Genomic DNA, 24,201 nt, shown 5'->3' on the forward strand with positions numbered 1-24,201 from the left:
AAAACTTCTGAAGTTCCTTTTTTTAAATGTTCAAAAAACAGAAAAAAAGATAATTTGGAGCAAAACAGCTTTTGTTTGAAAAAGAAAGTCGAATTAATAGCAATGATTTAGTTGATGAAATAAGAGATAGCACTGAAAGTTAAATATTAATTCAAGAAAAAGCCTGGAGGAGAAAGAAGCAATGCGAAGCAATGGAAATGGTAATTACCGAATCACTGATCGAACAATCTTCTGCTTTTGCGTTGGAATGGAATGTGTGTGCTTGTGCTTTTGAGGTATTTTTATGAACAATTCAATGATTATTTTTTACTTATTTTTTTCAAAGCTTTTTTATTTGATTCAACAGTTTTTATAATTCCGAGCGTAGTTCTCAGAGTGATTTCTGCAAAAGTTACGTTTTTGCGGATAACATATTTTCTTCCTTCTTTTTCAATATCTTCATTGACGATATTTTTTCTTGGCTGATGGGACACATTTGAGAATTGTTACTTGAAAGTCCATCAAATTCTTTAATTGAAACACAGAATGAATCTTCCATCTGTTGTAGCTGTTGATTACCCTTGTGAAATTCGATGCAGTTAATACGTCTGCTTTTTCTGCAGATGAATTTTGTTCGCCTTTGTCGTTCAGCTCGTCCAAAGAGCATCATCGAATTCATTTCATTCCATTTCTCTTTCAGATTCTATTTCTTCTTTTGCTCTTTCTTCAACTCTTTTTCAAGTATTTCTTTTGTGAAGGCAGTCTTTGCAGTTCATTCGAATCGATCATATTTATCTTCTTCCTCTTCCTCTTTTTCCACTCCTTTTTCTTTGTTTGTTTTCATTTGTTTCCTTCCTCCTTCTTAAGTTCTCGTTCGTTTCCTTCCTCCACAGTTCTGCTGCAACAACAAATGTCTCCCTTATTCTGCATCTGATCAAAGCATTCTTTTGCTTTTCTTGCACAACCGCCGCTGATTCCCACTGACAAATTGAATTCCTCGTCTCGTTGCATTTGCTGCCACACGCCATGGAATCACACACACGCACATAAAAAAAAGCCACTGTTTCAATAATTACTGCAACGCGCTTAGAAGATGAAGTAATGCAATGATAGATCAGTCGAAGTATCGGCATATGAGCAGCAGAGTGAACTCAATCAGCTCCAGAAAATATGTTCGGTTGAAAGCAACATCTGATGAAATTCTTCATTATTTTAAAACCATTTCCTATCGAAGCCGCAACGCAAGATAAACACAGTCCAACAGCAGAACAATCAGAAATAAACAAATTAAACAGCTGCAAGAGAAATTGCCCACTCTCAATGTTCGTCTGAGAAAACATGGCCATCTTGTATAACTTCTGCAAATACTTCAGCACACCCAATACGAAGCAACAAAGTCCTCACAAACCAACTCCGCATCAATGCCACACAAATGGAGCATAACAATAAAATCTCTGGATGGCTGCGCTTGAAGAGGTTGACCACAAATATTCTGCATTTTTCTGCAGTTGCCTGTTGCGTTGAAGAAAGCAAACTTCGAATGATAATCTCCTTGCTTGTTCAAAATGTTTATCCCTTCGAAGAATGAAATCCAAAAGCGGCTGGTCTGAATGTTGTTCGACTGCAAACAAATATTTGATAATTGGATGTCTCATCGTTGGCGTTTCTCCTTTCTTTTGAATCAAAAACAGAATCAGAAATAGAATTTCGTCACTTTCCATGTCTGCCTGGTGCAGTCAGAGAAACAGGAAAATCTTATAAATAAAACCGATATTTTGGGGTTCTTTTTTTCATTTTCTCCTTCCCTTTTTTCAATAAATGTCCAGCTTTCCATATTGCCAGTTGCTTTCCTTATCCAAAAACAGCTCCGCTGCCTTGAGTTCCAAAATACTATACAATTTCAGTTGTTCATCTTTTGTCAGAATTCCTTCCATTTATCTTTATTTAAAAAAATTATCTAAATTTGTTTTCAACTCTTGCTCCAAATAAAAATTATGAAAATTATGTATCTTCCGTAACTTCATCTATTTCCTAATTGCTATATAATAATCTGCTCCATCTTCATCGTATTGCTCTCCAAAGCGGAGATTGACCATTTCAACAATAATTCGGATTCCTGCACTTTGGAGAGGAGACAGATGGAAATATCTTCGTAACGCATAGAACAATAAAAAATACACACATGCAAATTTTTTCGTCCATAAATAAAATTGTTGCATTTCCTCTGTCAACCAATTTATCAAAGTATCAGAAAGATTCCATTTTCGGCAATATTTTTCCAGTTATCCGTGCCGTCATAGGAAATAATGTTACTTATTCTGCAGGATGAATGTACTCACTGAAATCTCATTTCGTAAACGGATATTCCAAATCGAAATATCCCAATTGATCAAAACCTCCATAACAACAAACAAAAAAACAAAGCGTTCTTTATCTTTGGAATTGCAAAATGAAAATGTCAACACGAGATAGAACGGTGTGAACGCAATTGTTTCTATTGTCTTTTTGAATTTATGTTTTTTTCTAATTTCTTCAATTCAAACATATGATCTTTCAATGTGAATATCAAAATGGAATGCTTTCTTGTGCAATATTTCAATATATATATATGAAGGAGACGTACAGAACAAAAAAGTTCACAGGTTTGTATCAGTTGTTTCACAGAACTCTCGTTGATTGGATTTCTTTTTTTCTTTTTTATTGAAGAATTGTTTTCTGAGCTTGAAGATTGCGATGAAATTGAACAGAAAGTTGGAATCCTAGAAATAAATAAAATAATTGATGAAATGAATGAAGAAGAATTAGAATCCATTTTCACTCCAAATCTGTTCAATAAAGTTGATAAAATGATTGAAGAAAAGAAAATGACAATGAAAAATGCAATTTTACTGCTGAAGCATGTTGGATATTGCAATGTGCTGAAAAATGTTTGTAATCGATGCTTTAGAGGTTCTTCATTGAACAAAATATTTGAGGAGATGATCTTCAAAGAAGAAAAGAAAAGAAAAGAAAAAGATGAAAAATTTCTGGTTGATCTTTGCGAATGCTATCTGTTGCTCAGCGACTGTTATTCGTTAAAATTTGTTTCGGTCTGTGTGCCCTGCCTTCTGAAAGTTGCATTGAACAAAGAAGAAAGCGAGGAAAATCAAAAGGAAGTGGAAACGGCTTTGTTCACTTTATCCTATATTGGAAAATGGAATGTGTGCTTTGGTGATTTGTTTGTTGATTTGCCAAAGTATTTTGTTTTATTAATTGCTTTTTATTTTTATAAATTGAATAGGATGTGGGGAAAATACTGTTTTTGGAAGAGATCAAAGAAATTATCCAATATAATCAGGAGCATCGCAACCTGACACGGCTTGCCTATCAGTCTGCTATTCAATTTTTAACAGACAGACTTTACAAAGATATAAGTTTGGAACAAATAATAATGAATGAGCTGCATTTTGTGAAAGAAGCAAGAAGAGAATTGGAGGAGCTGATAGGCTGCATTGATTGGAAGAGAGAGAGAAAAGAGAAAAGAAGAGGAAAAGAAGCGAAAGAAGAGCTTGTTTTGTTGAGATGGTTGAAAATATTGGACTTTTGCTTTGACTTATGCAAACTTTGGAATGAAGAATATGTTGGACTAATTGACAGCATTGCTCAGGTCCATCGAGCAGCAAAAGAGAATAATAGAGAAATTTGTTTTTACTGCATTTATTCATTTAAATTAGCCACAGAAAATATAGTTGTGAAAGTTGAAGATTTATTGAATGGAGGAGCTGTAGATGCTGTTTTGGAAGAGATTCGACAATCGATGCTGATTGACAAAATTGCACTTAGCAGCCTGGAATATATGCTTGAGATTTCAGAGAGATTGAAAGATGAAGTGGATGATGAAAAGGGAAAAGAGGAAAGAAAGATCATGAAAAAGAAAGTGATTGAAAAGATGGAAGAAGAAGGATATGAAGATGTCATCGTAAGCTTTCAAGAAATACTTCCTTTTCTTTGCAAAAATTTTAATATAGATTCATTAGATATTTCTGATTATTTTGTGAATATTTGAAGAAATAAAATATATTAGGTTTTGGATACGAGATTTTCAATTTTTCTTTTTGTATCATTTGGCAAAATGGTATTAAAACAGTCAATTGAATGTTTTTTCAAAGTCTTTTTATTTTTCATAACTTCGAAATGGAACAAAGCAATTAAGAAAAAAGAAAGGAAGAAAAAGAAATTGTGTTGTATCGCCAAAATATTTTTTCTTCTGGAAAAGCATCTTCTATTCAATTTCCAAAACAATTTATTCAAATCTAATAAAGCTGAATAAACATTTCTATTCTTTACTTGTCACTTCTCAGCCTCTTCTCAATTCTTTTTCATGATAAATCATTTTTTCTCAATTTTTCTTCTGAAATTGAATGTCACAAAGATTGAAAAAGAGCTGTCACATCTTGAAGTTCAAAAGAAGGAGGAAAGTTATACGGAATTGAATGTTCTGAAGTTCAGTCATCTTCCAAAGATTTCAGTGAGAAAGAAGATGACGAAATTATAAAAGGCAGTTTCTTTTCATTCAACTCTCTTTTTTGGCATCTGTAATTTTTTTGAGAAAATTCGAATGTCAAATGAAATTTCACTTTGAAATAGAAAATCACTTTTTCTCTTTCATTTTTTCACCAAAAAATACAAACAAATGCTGAGTTCATATTCAAATGAAGTGAAATCTGAAAACATCCGATTAATCAATGTTCAATATTATCTTCACAAGTTCGAACTTATAAAAATGAATTAAGATTTTTTTTCGACAACGAAGTTATTCATTCCGATGATTCAATCTTCATATTCTTCTTCATAAATTTTTTCATTCATTTTTCTTTTCAGTTTTTTTCTTTTCTCATCCCTTTTTTCATCATTCTCTTATCGTTTCAATCTTTTTGAAACATTCATAAAAAATAACATGCATAAACTTGTTATTTTGTAATTCAACGTTGGTTGATGATTCTCCTGACGAACAACACCAAAGGACATCCATTCAACAGCTCATCAGCTTGCACAACTCTCATTTTCTGCTATGATTATCAACGTTCCACTGTTGTCTGTAATCAATCTATTTTTCACTGCAATCGATGAATTCGATAGAAGAGAAAGCCCATTAATCTTGCTCTTAAAAGCCTTAAATTCTTCAGAAATTCGTTTTCTTTCGCCCTCATTCAAATTACTTATTTCCCTTCCTTTTTTATGTCCTCAAAACTTGTTTAATTAGATTCAACATTGTTTTCTTTTTTGTTATTCCATTGTTTTTCATTTCTGTCAAATACATTCGCACAAACATTTAATCCTTATTGTGCTGTCCAAATATATTTTTTGTTCCATTCGAAATGCTTTTGCTCTCTTTTCTCTTGAAAAAGTTAATGCATGAAATGTTTTCATAGTTTTTTCATTTTCAAAAGAGTTTGCATCTTCATTGGAACAATAATGCACATACACTAACAACATTAACAGCATATCAATGCGCTGATTTCAAACAACTTACAACATCTTTTCCTCATGAAAATAGATTTTTTGTAAATGGGAAGATATTTTTTGCTTTTTGAATTTTGTTCCATTCAGAGTTAATGAATAAATTTCTCAAATTTTTTTATTTTTCTAAACATTTTAGTATGAGAATGTTTGAGTTGTTATGATATGAAAGTGGAAAAAGTTTGGAACAAATCCTTGTTTTTTTCATAATATCCAGTAAAGTTTCCATATTGTTTTAACATAATAATCTGTACGATATGAAAAATTGAAAAGGATTTAAAAAAAAAGGAAAAATAAAATTTGATGTGAAAAGAGCTAAATAATTTTTTAAGAAAATTTTCAACAAAATCCAAAAAAGAACAAAAAAGAATAAAACAAGTCAAGAAAGCAAAGAGTGCATTTACTGATTCTGAAACACACCACAATTAATTCGTGGATCTTCTAAAACTCATCTATAAATATTATAAAAAAAGAAGAAATGGAAGATAATTATTGAAAATCACCACAACATCATTAACTCATTCATTGAATTTCCAAAGCATTTACAACATCAACAATTTGTTCAGGTGACTGTGGTGAAGCATCAGAATCAGGAGTCGGAGGAGGAGGAGGCAGCTCGTCAGAATTGGACAAGCTAAGCGAAGTGTTAGCAAGAGCGTCTGTGTTGTCATTTTCTGAGGAGTGCTTTTCAGAATGCACAGATGGCAAACCAGAATCAGATGTTTCTTGAAGCTCAGCAGCCGGCGAAGAAGTCATCGATGTTTCAGTCGACGAACACAAATATTCCTTTGCGGCTGCGTTTCCTTCCTCACTCGAACTTCCAATCGATATGGCTTCAGTTTGTTTTGTGTTTCTTTTCTGCTTTTGTTCGGCTTCTTTTGCTTCGTCTGGTGTATTTGAAGAAGAGGTGGCATCTGCTTGATCAGCCGGAGAATGAGGAGCTGGAGGTGTTGTTGATATGACTTCAGAATGAGAAGAAGAGGAGGAGTTTGAGACAGAAGAAGGCGGTGGATGTGAAAGAGTTGAGAAAGCAAATGGCTCAGAAGGCAAAGCATTATCAGAAGCAACATCTTGTTGTTCTTTTGTTTTTGCCTCAGAACTTTCATAATGTGCAGCATCTTCAATTGGCACAGACTCAGAATGAAGTGGAGGATTAGAAGATGAAGACGACGAAGATGAAGACGACGAAGATGAAGACGAAGAAGATGAAGATGCCTCGGAAGTTGTTGACTGTGTGCCTTCAGAAGTGTCTGTGTATCCTATTTCAGTCTTTTGTTTTCCCTTTCCATCTTTATTCTCATTCTCACTCTCACTCTCACCTTCCTTCTCCTTCTTTTTCTCCTTCTCCTTCTTCTCCTTTATTCCTTTCCCATCTTTCTCCTCCTTTCCATCTCTTCCCTCTTCTCTTTCATCCTCAGCCGCTGCCGACGAGCTGAGCATCAGATGCGACGAGGTCGGAGGAGCAGAACCAGCGCCCAGCGCCTTTCTGTTCGTGGCTGGAGTCAGAAGGGGCATCTTTGCACTCGGCGTGGTTGTCCTGTTGAGCGGCGACAGATGCAGCATCGAGTTCGACAGAGAGAAGGCCTGGGGGCCCCGTGCAGGCACAAAGAATATCTCCATAAAGTCCAGGAAGCGCAGGCCGTACGACTTCGCATCCACAGCCGAGATCTGCTTCCCGTCCTGCTGCAGAATAAACCGCTTCAGAAAGTTCTCCGACTTCTTCCACGTGTTCCACTCTGTCAGTATGTCGATAATCCCCACAAAAAGCACCTCGCTTCCTTGTTCATCCAGCGGAGAAGGCGGCGCAGACGCAGCGGCAATCACTTCGCGATTGAACTGCTCCTCTTTCGAAAGAAGGCTGGCTGCCAGCTGCTTCTCCTGCCTCATCTCTTCCTCCCGTTCCTTTTCACGTTCACTCAGCCGTTCTGCTTTCAATCGCTCTCTGTCTTCACTTGTGAGTGCATCGTTCTCTTCTTCAGCTTTTTCCTTCCTTGCCTCTTCTTCCTCCCACAGCCGCTGCTTCTCAGCAATCATTTGCCTCCACTCTTCCACTTTCACCCTCTCTTTTGTTCTCTCTTCTTCGATTTTCTTTTCTTTCATCCGCTCTCTCATCATCTGCCTCCTTCTCACCTCTGCCTCAGTTGCCATTGTGTTCATCCCTCCTGCGTCTGCCTGGAAGATCGACACCCACGTACCCTTCGGCCCAACAAACCCCGGATGATTCAGCGTCGTCGAAGGCGGCAGATCCACCGCGTTCTGCAGAGACCACGACGGCACAGCCTGCTGAATAGCTGGCATCTGCGCTGATCGCAACGGCAGGTCCGGCTGATACACCATCGGCGTTGGCGACAGAGGCACATCGCCATACGACGACCCAACACCGGGCGAGCTGCCTGAAGAGAACGAGGCTCGCCTGTCCTTCTCTCCGCCCTCTCGCTCCTCTTTGCCCCGCTGCGCCTGCTGCACCAGCTTCCACCCGCCTCCGCCTCCGATTTCTCGCTTGTGGACGCCGATCATCAGCGAGTAGTCCATGATTTTGTTCTTAATGAGGAACTCCACGTCGCATCGGAGCTGCTGGTGGAAGAGGCGGTGCTTCACTGGGCCCAAGGGGAATTTGCGGTGCAAGTCTAAATCTTTGAAGACAACAGTCTTTTGCATGAGATCCCGCTGGCTCGCATTGCGATGGAAGGTGGATCCCTTCAAGTCAAACCTCTGATGTATCAAATAGTCTGTGTCGCAAATGTTGTTCATAACCATAAAATACACTTTCTTTCCTTTGTATTCTTTAAGTCGATGCAGCCCGAAGATACGCACAAGATGTGTATTTCGATATTGAAGCGTATGATGATAGTAAGCCGCCAATATTTTTCTCAAAAACTTACATTCATTGCTTGTCATAGTTTTAATTATAAATGACTGATCATATGAATAGAAGAAAAAGGCGCTTGATTTTCCTGGTGTTGGAAGAGTGTACAGAGATTCATCACCGCATAATGAAAGCATATAGTCACTTGGATCACAGCCAAATCTTTCTCTTAACTTCCGGAAAATAAACGGTGCATAATCTTTAAATTTAAAATCATATGGCTGTTTGATAGGTGATTTAGATCCGGGAAGTCGAGGAAGTTCCATTTTCACAGCTTCTTCAAAATCCTGCAAAACAACATGATGCGGAGGTTTAGGAGTGATTCTACCAACGGCAAGGCGAATACCAAGCTGAACGTTAAGCATAACTTGAAAATTAGGATGAGATGGGGTTAGTAATACACCAATCGGATTTATTCTAGGAGTTGATGTGGATGGAGGCCTTGGAATTGGTGTTTGAATTGGAGGAGGCCTTTGAAAAGTTGGTGGAGGTTGAGAAAGCGGTGGTGGAGTAGGAATTGATGGTGGTTGATCAGGAGAAACAGACCTATGATTGGGCGTTCGCGAAGGAGATGGAGAAGACGAACTTGAACTTGATGAATCCGAAGGAGAATAATGACGGTGATGATGGTGGTGGTGATGATGATGTCGATGTCTATGCTTGCGATATTTTATGGATGAGCTTCTGTGCCTAGAATAACTATCATGTGAACGTTTTCTGGATCTTGAGCGTTTTTTTTCAATTGTTTCTGAATCGCCTTGAATATGATCCATATACCTAACTAACTTCCCAAATAAAATGCGAAATAATTCTAAAACACATAAAACATTTTAAAAAATTAATAACTTTTGTTTATAGCAAGAGAAAACTAAAATTCATACAAGGTACAAAGATTGATCTGAATGCTCCATTATTTTATATTTGAATCACAGAAAAACTGTTTGTCATTCGAATATGAATGCAACAAATATTGAAAAAAAATTACCGTTTTTATCACATTTAAAGAACTGAAACAAATCCTTTAGATAGCTTTTATTTTATCAAATTTTATTTTATTTTAATAAATTTTCCGGATGGAGCAATTATAATGCATGAAACATCATTGAAGAATGTTTTGATAAATTCAAATTACGAACATATCTCTAAAATTCCATGAAATAATTGCATTATTCAGCGCATCATCATTCTCAGAAAAGACTTATTGCTTTTTTGAAGCTAATAATTATTTATCAAAATCTTTAATTTTGACTCTCGTTGAAAAATGCAGGCAACGCCAATGCACCAGTTGCTTATAAATCATCATCATTCATCATCATGAAATCATTATTTATTGAAACATTTCATGTTAATTAACCACTTTGCGATTTTATTCTCTTATTATTTCATATCTTTATCAGACTTTAGAGATTTCAAAGATTATAAATCATCATTTATCTCTCAAATGGAGATGATTTAAAGAAATCAATTCATGCATGAAATAAAAAATAAAACATCATAAAAAATCTATGAATAATGAGTATTTTTTTATTATCACAGGTGGGAGAAAAAGGACATAAAAAAGAATGTTATTACAAACAAAAATTTAAGGTTGAATGTTTTGACAAGAAATGTCAAAAATTTCGTTATAAAGAGGAACCATAACACAGCGATACAGATCCTTTCATTTTTAAGTTTGCTTTTTCCCGTGTGTTATATCATAATTGGGGTGTGCATTTTTTATTTATGAAAACATTATTGTTGGCTTATTGTTTTTCATTTGCAAAAATTTAATTGAAATTTTCTTTACAACAATTCAATGACATTTAATTGTTATTTCAATACCTGATTATTCTTTAAGAATGTGTGATCAAAGTTCTTCTGGCTCGCCAATAAGATCACTTTCTACAGCAAGTAACACACGTGGGTCTTTAGCATCTGCAGTTTCACCACCTGCAGATGCTTTTTCAAGAACATGGGATTTCGGAGCAATCCCAAGTTTCAGTAGACCATATTCAGTTTCTTATGATACCACTACTATTGTTTCCTCTCTTGGAGAAAATTATCAACCATCAGAAGATTATTTATCAAGGTCACACGACGATGATGCTTGGTCTGGCTTTAGGACAAGCTCAACACTTTCAACAAGTGATGATAATACCACGAGTCAAGCATCAATTGTGCCTTCATATATTTCATTTTTTGCAGAATCAAATCCAGCGGGCTTTGAAACGATTGCTCCTTGGTCGCAAATTGGAGTGGAACTTGTTCTTGCTCTCCAAGAAAGACCTGTCAATTTTGCAACTTTTAAATTTTCTCATGTTGTTTTTGAAGATTTTTTCCAACCAAAAGAACGATCCGTTGGATCGGGCTCTTTTGGTAAAGTGACGTTGTGGATTTCAAAACAACCTATGCATTCATTTGATACCTTTTCATCTTCTTTTACCCGCATTCATCGTAACGCAACACCTTTCCCTGTTACCGTGGAAGCATTTTCCAATTCAACTTCAGCGATGTCTTCTACAGCTCCTGTTGCCTTGTCTTCATTCAATGAAGTGTCTGCAACGCTGAATCAGACTCAAGCAGTATCTGTGCCAAACTCATCTTTAGGAACCCCTGCTGTATCTCCACTTCGTTCACATTCTGTGTCAATGGCAGCTGGGACGATGGGAGCTTCTCTTTCATCGACCACTGGAACAGGCTTATCTGGTACAACAGCAACAAGCTTGTCTGATGCTTCTTCATCAACACAGTGGGCTGTCAAAACGATGCCTTTTTCATTCCTCGCATCCACACAAATGGAGTCATATGCGCGAGCTGAGGGCGCCCTGATGCTATATCTTCAACGGGTGCTTCCGCACCACCCGCACATCATCCAGACACATGCGTGCCTCGAAGACGATGAGAACTTGTACTTTGTGATGGAATTTCTGGCTGGTGGGCAGCTGTTTGACCGAGTGCGTGTGTGCCGAGACTTCACCATTGAAGACGGGGTGTTCTATCTTGCCGAGTTGTGCGCAGCGATCACAGCACTCCACAGTGTTGGAGTTGTGCACAGAGATTTGAAGCCAGAGAATCTGATGCTGGGCGAAGATGGACACTTGCGGCTCATCGACTTCGGAGTTGCGAGGCTGATTGAGATGCCCCATGCGATGAAAGAAAAGTTAAAGGAATGGGCAGAGCAGAACAAATCCAAGGAAGACGCTGATGGTTCCTCTGGAAATGCATGGACTGAGGAGCGGGAGAGAGAGTTTGGGGCTGATCCGTTCTTTTCGAAAATGGCATTTCACACCTGTGAGCGCTCTTACTCGTGTTCGGCTGCACCTCAATCTGCACATTCAAAGGCTCCTGCTTCCATGCAGACGTCTGCTTCCTATTCTTCAATTGCCTCTGGCTCTCTATCTTCCTTCCCTACTCCTTCACCTTCGCCAACACTTTCTTCGACTTCTTCCTCGTCTGCTAGCCTTTCTTCATCTGGTCCTTTGCCTTCTGTTGTTCCTGCTTCTCCCTTTGCCACCCCAGCTGCATCGCCTTCCCCTTCTCCTTCTCCTTCCTCTCATCCTTCTGTTCCAACCTCCAATTACGCTTTTCCGTCTCTCCTCCGCACTTTCTGCGGAACAGTCGAATATGTTGCACCTGAAGTCATCCGCGGCGAGTCATACTCATTCTCTGTTGATTGGTGGGCTTTTGGGTGTCTGTGCTATGAGCTGATAACGGGAACCTCCCCTTTTCTCGGCAGTTCCATCGCCGAAACCTATCAGAAGATCCTCGACGGGGACATATTTTGGCCAACGGGCTTTCCGGATGATGCAAAGGATCTCATTCAGAAGCTGCTGAGATTAGATCCAGCAAAGCGGCTGGGATGTCGTGTGGTGAGTGGGAGAGAGCAGAAAGAGAGAGAAAGAGAAGGAATGGAAGCAGGCGAGAGAGAAGGAGACGGAGAAAGAGGGAGAGGGTGGGGCCACGGAAAGGAAGAGAGTGAGAAAGAGCGGAGGAAGAAGAGAAGAGAGAGGCATCGCGCGAAGCTGGGTGAAGGAGGGCAGATAATATCAGTTGGAGAGGAAGTAATGCGGCACCCGTTCTTTGCACGCATCGACTGGTCATCGCTTTCTGTGCAGCCACCTCCAATAACAGGGATAAGTGATCCTTCGCTGGATGAGAGTGGCATCCACACGCTTTTGAGTGCACGGGAGTACGAGGCACAGCGGGAGAAGTCGCGGAAGCTGCTGATTGCGCGGTATGTGGAGCCGATTGAGGTATCGCTGCCGTTCGAGGCAAGGTTCAGCGAAGTGGCGCAGCGGAGCAATGTTTTGAGAGAGCTCCATTCACAACTGCAGTCACTGCCACTGAGACCGACGGTGGTTGGGGAGACGCTGATGAGGAGGATCTGTGTGAGTGGAGAGAGAGAAGCAGAGAGAGAGGAGAGGGCGCTGAGGAGGCTGAGAGAGAGGGTGGAGAGGGAGTGGTGGAGAGACGGGATGCAGATACGGATGTGGCTGATGAAGCAGCTGAAGAAGAGATTGAGAAGGCTGAAGGAGCAAAAGATGAGTGCACAAGGCAATGAAAGTGAAAGTGATATAACAGAAGCAGGATATCAAGTAATCGAAAGAAACTCGTCGACTTCATTGAAAGGAAATGACAATCAAAATTCTCAAACAGAGGAGAATACACCAAAAGTGAAGAGAAATAGTTTGTTTGCAAGGAAATCAGACGAAAAAATCAAAGAAGATGCAGCAAAAGAGAATAAAGTAATTGAAGATGAGTTTGATGCTGAGCAAATTCCGAGTATTTTGGAGAGCATTATGAAGGAAAATCCGCAAATGGGCGAAGAAGAGAGGATGAGGAATGTAATTCAGAGGGTGTTTAGCAGAGGACTGAAAGGTGTTTCGATAAAATCATCATTCACAGCCACACTTCGAGAGGGAGAAGGAGAAGAAAGAGACGAATTTGGAGAAATAGAAGGAGTATACCACAAAGATTATGACAATCAAAACTATTTGAATGGCAATAAAAGACAAACCATTTCACTTCTACCGAACTTTTTTTCATCACCTGGGTTTCCTCAATCATCGTCCTCATCAACTTCTTCTTCTCATTCTCTTTCAAGCAAATCAAACGAAACGCAACAGTCTCATGTTCATCGGCCTTCTCAATCGATGTTCCAGAAATTGGCACAAAAGATACCATTTTTGTCGTCTTCTGACAAAAACAAAGAAAAAACGATGAATTCAAATCAAAATGACTCATTTCACAGACATTCTTTGTCTCATTCATTCCATTCATTATCATCGTCATCATCTTCTTCTTCTTCTTTTGATCAAAATTCTCCATCTTTCAACACATACACTTCAACCTCTCCTTCATCCAGCACATCCGCCATCGCCATTTCACCTCTGACTCTTCTGCAGCAGCTGATCACTCCACACACCATCTCCATTTCGCTCTCCTTCGACCACACCTCTCCTCCCTTCACAGCCCATCCGCAGGAGCCCTTCTTCTCCTCTGCCTCTTCCTTTGGCAGCTTAGACGCCTCTTCTGCACAGCTGGCTCGGCACTCACCTCATCTGAATCCAACACATTCTGTTGTTACTTCGTCTCCCAACCGCCCTCCAGCCTCTCCCATCTCTTTGTCTAATTCTTCTCTTGCTCCTGGATTCGACATCACTTCATTCTCTCCCTCTGCTCCATCTAATTTCTTGTCTTCTTCCTCTTCCTCTTCCTCTTCTTCCTCTTCTTCCTCTTCTTCATCTTCTGCTTTGTTAAATCATCGATCTCTCTCTGCGTCTTCTCATTCTCAGCAGTCTGCACCGTCTGTATTTCTGTCTCCTCATTTGGATTCTCATTCTTCCTTCTCAAATTCACTCAGCATCCAACACTCTTCACCCCCACATGCTGCCTCTTTTGTTGCACACTCAGCCACTTCACCCATTTCAATACCTTCTTCTTCTTCATCTTCTTCTTCTTCTTCTTCTTTGACTTCTCCTTCCTCTTCGTCTTCCTCTTCTGCATTTACACCCGAAACATCCACCTATTCCTCTGTCACATTAGCACCCTTCTCTCTTTCTATCAATTCTTCTGGCTCGTTCAATCCTTCGCCTTCGATCGTTCCGTTGGACAGAGTCAGAAATCATCTTGTTCGACTGACGCTGGCAAAGTATCAGGCGAGGCTGAGAGACGAAAGAGAGGCAATGATGAAGAAGGAGGCACAGAAAGTCAATGGGAATAGTAATAATAATAATAAAATTATTGAAAAGGCAAAAGAAACAGCGAAGGTGAGAGGAAGAAAGAGCAAGAAAGAGGAGAAAGAGAAAGAGAAAGAGCAAGAGAAAGATAAAGAGAAAGAAGAATCAAGGAGATCAAGCAGAAATCCGTCTGCCCACCGCCTTCTGAGCTCAAAGCCCGCTCTTCACAGCATCAAAGACAAGCAAGAGTCATTTAACAAACAAGTCTTTCGAAATGTGCCGACAATTTCGACGACTTTTGCCTCTCCTTTTGAGACGCCTGTGCCATTCACAGCAGAAGCACTCTACTCACAACAGGACGAGACACCTTCATTTGTGGCTGCTTCGAATTCTACGACTCCTTCATTTACTGTTTCATCATCTTCTTTCTCCTCTTCTTCCTCTTCCTCTTCATCATCGTCAACTCCTTCCATATTCGATGAAAGATATCCTCATTCTTCTTCCACTCCGCTTTCTCATTCCAAGCCTCGTTCTGTGTCTGATGTAGACATTCGGCCTCCTTCTCTTCTCTCCCCTTCTTCTCATCCTTCTCCTCCCAAATCTCCTCCTCCTTCTTTCGGCGCCTCTCATTTTTCAAACGAAGAAGCGTTCCTTTTAAGCGGTTCTTCTGCCCCTTCTTCTTCTTTCAGTGAAGGAGAAGCCAACTTATCCACATCCTCCATCTCTTCCTCTCAGCTGTCTTTGCCTTCCTCTGCCTTCTCTCAGCTGTCCAGCACTTCTTCCACAGGCGTCTTGTCAGGCGTCTCTCACCACAAATCTCTTGACCTCTCAATGTTTGCCTCGCCAACAGAAGAAGAGCTTCGAAACAGTCCGGCAGAAAGCAATCAGAATCTGAAGGGAGATTTCAATGAACAAATGGAAAATTCAATAGAAGAGACTGATAAATCAAATCGTAATCTAAAGAATTATTCGTCCAAAGATGTTTTATCAACCTCTTCTCCTCATTTGCCTGCGAAGGAATCAGAAGCACAATCAACTGCTTCATCGCGGAAACATTCACAAAGGCGTTCTTCTCCATCACCTTCTCCTTCTCCTTCTCCATCACCTTCTCCATCTTCTCCTTCAGCTCTTCCTTCTTCCACTTATTTCTCTGATAAGCCATCCAATTCTTTGTCTGCATTCAAAGTTGAAATGAATCCTTTATCTGTCCTTGCACGAAAGGGGGTGCTTAACTGGAAGCCTAACCAAAACCCAACAAAAAGACAGAATGCTTCTTTGTCTCGCTCCATGCGCTCAATCAATGCAGCTTCGTCTGCACATTCTCTTTCTTCCTCTTCCTCTTCTTCTCTTTTCAAAAAGATGGATTCTGCAGAGAACTGGAAAAACGGGCTTGTTGAAATGCAGTTCTGGAAGGAAGAGCGCAACCAGCTGAAATTTCGTGTCTCTCTTTCTTTTCTCATTGCACTTCCAAAAGATACACCACAATTTTCATCTGTTTTTGATTTTTCTGCTTTGAAATTTCCAGAATTAAAGCGAAGCAGCTCTTCACTGGCTCTGAAATCTGCTCATTTGAGAACGCAATCCATGACAGTTCCTATGCACTCTGGTATTTCTAATCTGCAGCCGTCTTCTTGTTCTCCCTCTGACTTCAACAAAACACAGTACTTCATCCGCGATTCTGCTAATTATCCTCATCTTTCTGAGAGCTCCTTTTCTTCTCTCTCAAATCCTTTGTCGCCAACACTCAGCTCAGCCAAGCAAAAGGGCTTTGTCGTCGCCACGCCTCAACAGAAGGAGATGTTCAAGCCAATCACATTGCGTTCCAACCCTCTTTTCTCAAAGAAATCATCATCAACGCCTTCTCCTTCAGTGTCTCCTGCTCCTTCTCCTACTCTGCCTCGTTCTTCTCCTTCGGCTTCTCGCTCTCCTTCGCCTTCAATGCAGCTGTCTCCATCGTTGTCTTCATCAAGACGTTTATTGGCCTCTCCCTTTTCATCATCATCTTCTTCTTCAAATTCTGCCAAGCTTCCTCCTCGTTCCTCCTCCAGCTCTTCTCGTTCACTGGCATCTTCATCATCATCAACTTCCTTATCCTCCTCCACACTCACCCAATCTCCTCCTTCTGTTTCTCTCTCTCCTGCTCCCTTTGCTGCTGTCTCTCCTCTTTCTGCTGCCTCTGCCACTGCCTCTGGCGAAGGAACAGGCACCGAAAAGATCCCTCTCATCCCCACCAGCCGCACACCCCCTGTGTTTTCATTCACTTCTGCCACACTGCCAACAAGACGGAGCTTGACAAGGCCTTCTTCGCTGAGAATAGCTCGGTCTGTGGAAGCTGATGGCGCATTGAACAATCCTCTCTCTCCAACATCTTCTCCATCTTCCCCACCAACTTTGTCGCCTTCTTCCGCTTCGCTGGCAAGTGCTTCTGTTTTGAGCTTCAGTACAAACTTTTCTAATTCCTCTTCTTCTTCAAATTCTTCAAATTCTTCAAATTCTTCAAATTCTTCTTCTTCTTCGTCTTCTTCTCTCTTTCCTTCTGATACCAATGAGCTTGTTATTCCTCAGCCTCTGTCTGAAGCACATCCTCCGTCAACCGACACCAGCATCCCTTCTTCTCTTCCTTCTTCTCCATCTTCATCTTCTTGCAGTCCAGCTATTACTGTCAATTCCCTCCGCTCTCTTTCGAATAAGCCTGTTTTCACATCCAATCCAAGCAGAACCGCTTCTCCTTCCAATTCGTCTGGTTCTTCAAAGCAAAGCTCTTCTTCAACTGCCAAAAAAATTTCTTCATTGAACATGTTTGCAAACCCTGTTCATGTAAGCAATCCTCTTCTTAGTCGCACAAAAAGCAATGAAAACTATCAGTCAACTTCTTCTTCTTCAATTGGGCGAACTCAGGGCACTTCAGCATCAGATCCCTCACTCACGAAAAAAGAGAATGAAACAGCCAATAGAAATAGCAAAGAGACAACAGATAAAAGCAAGGATGATAAATCATCTCAGTCATCATCATCATCATCATCATCAACTTCTTCTTCTTCTTACCAGGCAAATACTTTCTCTTCCACATCTTTAGTCCCCTCACACGCAACACACAATGGCAATAAAATTGAGCTCACACACAACATCGACATCCGCTTCCCCCCTCTTCCTCCTCTCCGTTTCCTCGCTCCCTTCTCCTGTGAGTCGTCTCCTCCTCTTCAGCAGCTCTTCTCTCTCCCGCTGGCCTCACACGCCATCATCCACACCGCCTGGAGTCACGACGGGTGCTGTTTGGGTGTTGGCAGCAAGTTTTCAATTTCTGTTTCATTTGTTGATCCATTTGTGCATATGCTGAGTATGAAGGAGAATGAAGGCACTCCATCAGAAGCAGCAAAGAGCCAAAAGAACACAAAGATAAGAAGCAAAAAGAGAGAAACGCATTCTGTTTCTTCTTCTCCGTGTTCTCTTTTCGCGCTGCCTGCTCCAAATTCCACAGAAATGCAGACATCTTCGCGATCTTCTTCATCGTCGAAGGAGACGAAAGAGTCAAAAGAATCAAAAGAATCGAAAACTGCTCAGAACAAGAAGTTAGCAGATCCTTTGAATTTGAGTGCAGACAAAGAGATCGATGCTCGCCCAGTTGAATGGCAGTCTCTCTCGCCAATTGCTTCCAATGGCATTCAACACAATTTGTCGCCTTCTTTTTCTTGTTCTTCCTCTTCCTCTTCTGCAACAGCTTCATCGTCCTCTTCGGATGAGCAAACTGAACAAAACGAGCAGAAGTTCGAAAAGTTGGAAGCTTCTTTGTTTTTGGACACATCTCTTCCACCAGCATTAGATCCATCTGGATCTTCTTCATCCTCTTCTTTGTCATCATCATCTGCAAAGCCTACTAAAAATAGCAGTGTTCCTTCTTTTGTCTACTCGCGAAGACACTGCAGATGGCGAGGCTTCGACGAAACGCAGTCGATGATGTTTTCTGCCTCCTCTTCTTTTGCTCCAACATCTCTCCAATCGTTCACTCTTCCTTCCTCATCTTTCCTTTCGTTCCTCGTCTTTTCGCCTTCTGACCCCATTTTGTTATTTGACCTCAAAAACCACATTGGAATGCTTGATTTTTGCGCTCCGCTGGATTCATCAGTAGGGGAATCTGGTACATCTTCCTCCTCTTCTTCTCTCTCCTCGATTTCTTCAGCAGTGTCATATTATCCTACATCTTCTTCTCCTTCATCGTCTACATTGAGTTCCATGCCATCTTCATTCCTTTCTTCCACATCTTCTTCTTCTGGCTCCTCTTCATTGCCTAGACAGAACTCCACCCTTCCTCTTCTCCGCACCCTCATTCACCACAAGCAGCCTGTCACCGATGTGAGCTTCCACCCCAATGGCTCCTTCTTCGCCTCGTCCTCCTTCGACCGCTCGGTTGCTCTGTGGGATGTGCACACACAGCGGTGCATTCATTCCACAAGCAACAGCCACCTTTCCTTTGTCTCCTCTGTCCACTGGCAGCCTGCTGCTTCAATGGTTTATGTGGCATCTGGAGGGTCAGACGGAAAACTGTGTCTGATGGACGCATCGACTGCTGAAGGCATTGAGGCGCCTTCTTTAAATTCTTCTGCGCTGTATTCATCTGCTTCTGGTGGACATTCTGCGGGCAATTCTTCTCTAAATCAACTCGGTCAAGATATTACACTGAATACACTCAATCAGAAGGCATCTTCAAAGCATTCTTCTTCATCATCCTCATCCTCATCGTCGTCGACTTCTTCTTCCTCCTCCTCATCCATGCTCTTCATTGGCTCTGCCTTTGGCTCCTCCTCTCTGCATTCCTCACCAATCACATGCGTCCGCTGGAACCCAAGCGGTACAGTCATCGGCTCCACAGGCTGTGACAGGCGTTTGATAATCAGCGACCTCCGCTCAGCCAGGCCGATTCACTCGCTCAGCAGCGCATTTCCACTCAGCTGCATCCGATGGAGCGTCGACGGGAAGCTGATTGGCGTGGCAGGGAGAGAGACAGTGACAGTCATTGCGTTTCCGGAAATGGCTGTCGTTGCCACTTTCCCGCAGATGCACAACAGCACCTGTGTGGAATGGAACTCGGAGAATCAGCTGGCGTTTATTGGAGAAGACGGCAACGCGGCTGTGTTTGATGCGCCATCGGGTGAGCTGAGGAGAGCAAAGGCGCGCAGACCGAAGCGAACAACTGCGAGGCGCAGAGAGAGGGATCCAGATGAGCTGAGTGGGTGGATGTCAATGGAAGATTTCAGCAGTGATCAGACACTGCTGAGGTACTTCAACAAACTGAGGAAGATTCGAATGAATGAGGCAGACAAAAGTCAGATGGAATCGAGCGATATTCGCACAAATCCATCTGAACGCAACAGAACGAGAGGGCACAAAGCAGGCAGTGCTGATGATGGAGAATATGAGGAAGAGGAAGAGGAATCCATCCGAAGCAGTTTCGATGAAAGTGGAGAAGAGGAAGGAGACGAGAATAATGCCATCTTCAAAGAAGCTGATGATGCTGATGAAGATGCAGAATCACCGAGATATTCTGAAGGAACAACGACGTGTCTTGTTTGGAGCCCGCATGACAATTCTCCTCTGCTGGCTGTGGGAAGCAGCAAAAAGAATGTTAGCATTTGGTCTTGCTGATCCGTTCAGTTAGATTGTTAGTAATATGAATATTAGATTGTATTGGTTTATGTTTACAAATTTAAACTGTTTTTTATATTTTTTGAATTTTGTTTATTTTGATTTTTATTTTTCTCCTTTTCGATTGAGTTGTCGGAAATCCCTTTTCTATGTTTTGTGCTTAGTGTTGCATTCATTTTTCTTTGCATTTTCTTAAAGAGACAAAATCTTTCTGTTTGTATGTTGTTTTTATTAGGTAATTTTAAAATGGTTTCGTTTTACAAAAGAGACTTTTATGATTATTGTCAAATCATTCAACAATTGACAATAAAGATTTCATTTCAACAAATTGTTTTTTTGTGTTTCTTTTTTTGTAAAAAAAAATAAAATAAAATAAAATACAAGTTGAATTAAACTTTTCAAAATTCTCCATTCAATTTTTAGAAATATTCCAATTCTTTGACAAAAAAAATCTCTTTCTCTCTTTCTCTCTAACATTTATTAGCAATGTTCAAATACATTGTTTGCGTGATTAATTTCAAACTTTACACTTTTTCCCATTGTTCATCTTTCCATAAAACCAATTCCTCCATTCCTTTTTCGTATTCACAGAAAACTCATCAAAGCTCCAAAGAAACTTTCTCTGAGGCGGTGTCTTCAGAACATCTCGTTTGAACAGCAAACTTCGAAAAGCACGAATTTCTTCTTGCTTTTGCATTTTGATTCTTTTCGTGTATAATGAATATCGATACATAAATTCATTTCTGTATTTGCTATTTCTACTTTTTTCATGTGCTTCTAAATCTTGGAATTCATCATGATTGTAGCTCCTACAATCGCAATCATAAAATTGAAGCTCTTTTCTTTTGAAATAGCTTTTGTGTGGCATTTCTTTTCCCAACTGTTCCTTCTCGCCATAACCATGTTCAATAACAGCTTTCCCAGATAATTCATTAAATTCACCATCACTTGAAGAAGAAGATTCATATTTGTTTATGAAATGACTAATAATCCATGACTGAGAAGGAGAGACAAAGTTTTTGTCAGCATCTGCCAAGATTGGATAAATGAGCACTTCAATATTTGGCAGATATTTCACATTTTTCACTTTTCTTTCATTTTCATCAAACTTTTTAAAAGCGAGTTTGGGTAATTCTTCATCGATTTCTTTGTTTTGAAGATAAAAGTCAAAAGAATCCTGAGGAAATGAATACTTCAATTCATAGAAATCGCGAATGTTGCAATGTTGCATATGACCTTTGATATTTGTCGGATCATCTACGCTAACTTTGCACTGCTTAAATATGTCATTATTGAATGGTTGAATAGCTCTCATCATCATTTTAGCTTTTTCTTTCAGGTCAGATTTTGCTGTGCAAGCTCTATTTGCAAACATGCCATTCTCTCCGCTCACATAAAGCAGAGAAGATGGAAGGCCTTCATAGAAAGAAATTGAAGGCTGACTTAATATTTTGTCATATCGCTTGAAACAATATGGCGATTGAGTTTGAAGAACACCTAAAGAGACAAGAGAGGAAGGATTTATTAATGAATACTTATTTGAAGCTGAAATCAGCCGCTTCGCGTTCGCGTCGGCTTTTATTCCTTCTTCTTTCTTTAATCTCCCCTTTTCTGAAGTTACACTCCATTGCAAAGATGGTAATTGGTCTTGAGAACAGGCATCTGTCAAAGAATTGTTCGAGTTTCTTTCATCCAATCCAGTTGATAAGGCAAGTTCAATGATATCTCCCTTTTCTTCCAGTAATTGGTCGTTTTCTTTGCTCCTTTCAGATCTTCTTCTATCATCCTTTTCTTCATTGTAGGCATTGACATCACTCATTTTATAAATGCCCTTCTCCTCAAATTTCGTTTCTGTGCTTTTTATTATCTTTTCAGCCTTTCTTTGTTCTTTCTCTCTAATTTTCGCTTTCTCTCGAAAGAATCTCTCCAAATCGCTCATTTTCTGTATCGTTGCAAACTCCTCTTCTTCTCTTTGTTTGTTTAAAAGCTCTTCCATTTCTTCCTTTGACATCTCCAAAACTTCTCCATTTTCCAATTCCTTCATTTTGCACATCATTTCTTCTTTCGTCAATTCTGCCTCATTTCGTTCCTGATGTGTTTCGCTCGGCTCGCTGTTCTTCAAAGCCGCCAGCTCGGCTTCTACCCACATCTTGTTCTCTGTCTGACTGCATTCCCAGTCCTTTCTCAGCCATTTTTTGAATGTTCGAAAGAAATATTCGGCCTCGCGTATCTGCTCCTTCACCACCTTCTTCCTTTTCTTCAGAAGATTTCGCTGCTTCCTTTCCGCATTCTTTCCTTCATCGTCTTCTTCTTCTTCGATCTTTACTGAATCTTTCTCTTTCTGTTCGTCTTTGGTTTTGATAATATCATCCCCAAAATCAACATCTACATTCGCCTTCTCGTTCTCTCCTCCTCCCTCCCTGCTCCTTCTTCCTTCCCACTCTCTTTTCCACTTTATGTCCTGCCTTTCCCATCGCTTCCGAATCTCCATCTCGACAATCCTGCTGATGATTGATTTCCGCTCTCCGCGCACAATAAAGTCCACGTCAGATACAAAGCCCCCTTTCTGGATCAGTGATGGCTCCCATGTTTGGAAGTTCGAAATAAGATGGCTGTCAAGAGAATTCGTAGAGGGTGAAGAGGACAAGCACGAAGAATGAGGAGAAGACGGTGGAGTCAAATAAGAAGCAACCGTAGTCTGGGATGGATCGTGTTCATCGTCTTGCCTGTGAAATGGCATATTATCTGATGGATCTTTTGCTGACATGGAAAGATTAGAACAAAGAAAAGAAATATTCGGTAAATTTTTAGACTGACTCTCTTCGAAAGAACATGAATGAATTTTGGCAATTTGAGGCATTTCCCAATCCATATTTGTAAATTCCTTCAGTCTATCTCCTCCCATCTCGGAAAATGGCTGTAGTGCGGCCTTTCTCTGGTTGTCAAGAGTGCTATCATTTTGTTGTCTATTTGAATCATTGATATTCTCTGATTGTTTAAAACTGTTTGATATTGGTAATTCGAATTGCAAGTTGCGAAGCTCTTTTGTTATTGAAGAAGACGTTATGCATGATTCGCATGGCATGGATAACTTAAGAGTTGAAGAGCATAACTCAGATGCGTCATGACTTTTTGAGAATTTCTCTTTCTCATTTGCAATAAAAATGTCTCGATCATTTTGATGGAATTCTGCTTGCGAAACACGTTTTTTTCTGTGCTCGTCGATTGCCCTTTCCGAAATGAAAAGGATATCTTCTGTTGAACTTTCAGTTACAACTTCTTTCGCTATTTTCACATCTTCAGTCTGAAAGTTCAAATTTTTATGAAATGTTTGAGATTCAAATTTATTTGTTGTTGGTTTTAGAAAGAATAATGAAGGATAACTGATTTTGGCCTTTGAGAAAATTGTGGAAGAGTAACAATTTCGATCAGCAACTTCAGCCTTCAATTTTTCACTTTTATCTGTAAACATATCCGTGCTACATATCGAAAGAGATTCTTTTAAAAAAAGTGATTCTCCTCTTTCATTGCTACTCTTTTCAAAATAAAATGGGCATGAAGATACCGCTCCACAATCCTTTTCCAGTAAAGCTTGACTTTTGGATTCGAATTCAATGTTTTTTGTTGGCAGTGTGAATTTCAAGTTTTCATAAAACGAATCGTGATTGGTGTTTGAAGGCATGCCTTTATCGGGTGTTTTAAATACAGATGATTGCTTTGTTTTTTTATAATCAAATGGAAAAATTGAATCCAAATGTTCGTCCATTTCATTGTGTCCAACCTAAAATATTGAAAAACATTTTCAAAGATTTATCAAATAAAAATAGAAAAATTTTAAAAATCATTATTTCAACAAATTAGATTGACTAATTATAAGCGAATACTGTTCTCAACGCTTTTCTTGATTTTTTGATTATTTCTTTGTTGTGAATCATTAAAAGTCCTGTAAAAAGATGTTAAATATGTATCTATATCTTGCAATCTTTGAAGAAATCCATATAACGTTTAACAATCAAATTTGACTATTTATTAAAAACTCAAAACTCATACCCAACATAT

General features: G+C 39.9%; 4 protein-coding genes across 4 annotated transcripts; 2 read left to right on the forward strand and 2 right to left on the reverse strand.

Moving 5' to 3' along the window:
- The first annotated feature begins 2,381 nt into the window (after window positions 1–2,381).
- On the forward strand, window positions 2,382–4,120 carry MONOS_1616 (uncharacterized protein). Its single transcript, XM_067869073.1, has 4 exons — window positions 2,382–2,455; window positions 2,594–2,621; window positions 2,686–3,179; window positions 3,260–4,120. Exons 1-4 carry the CDS (start codon window positions 2,429–2,431, stop codon window positions 4,022–4,024), a joined length of 1,314 nt encoding a protein of 437 aa, XP_067731945.1. The 5' UTR covers window positions 2,382–2,428; the 3' UTR covers window positions 4,025–4,120.
- Window positions 4,121–5,676: 1,556 nt separating this feature from the next.
- Window positions 5,677–9,854, reverse strand: MONOS_1617 (1-phosphatidylinositol-4-phosphate 5-kinase). The gene has a single exon (XM_067869084.1). It carries the CDS (start codon window positions 9,115–9,117, stop codon window positions 6,001–6,003), a length of 3,117 nt encoding a protein of 1,038 aa, XP_067731946.1. The 5' UTR covers window positions 9,118–9,854; the 3' UTR covers window positions 5,677–6,000.
- A 328-nt stretch (window positions 9,855–10,182) lies between these two features.
- MONOS_1618 (uncharacterized protein) lies at window positions 10,183–20,520 on the forward strand (the record flags this gene model as incomplete). The annotated part of the gene is made up of 1 exon (XM_067869093.1): window positions 10,183–20,520. The coding sequence occupies one exon, from the start codon at window positions 10,183–10,185 to the stop codon at window positions 20,140–20,142; it is 9,960 nt and encodes a 3,319-aa protein (XP_067731947.1). The 3' UTR covers window positions 20,143–20,520.
- On the reverse strand, window positions 20,259–24,187 carry MONOS_1619 (uncharacterized protein). The gene is made up of 2 exons (XM_067869104.1): window positions 24,027–24,187; window positions 20,259–23,923 (listed from the first exon to the last, which is right to left on the reverse strand). Exons 1-2 carry the CDS (start codon window positions 24,075–24,077, stop codon window positions 20,660–20,662), a joined length of 3,315 nt encoding a protein of 1,104 aa, XP_067731948.1. The 5' UTR covers window positions 24,078–24,187; the 3' UTR covers window positions 20,259–20,659.
- Window positions 24,188–24,201: the final 14 nt, after the last annotated feature.

The sequence above is a fragment of the Monocercomonoides exilis genome, assembly GCF_001643675.1.
Source record: "Monocercomonoides exilis strain PA203 chromosome Unknown scaffold10-1930038, whole genome shotgun sequence".
Classification (NCBI taxonomy): Eukaryota; Preaxostyla; order Oxymonadida; family Polymastigidae; genus Monocercomonoides; species Monocercomonoides exilis.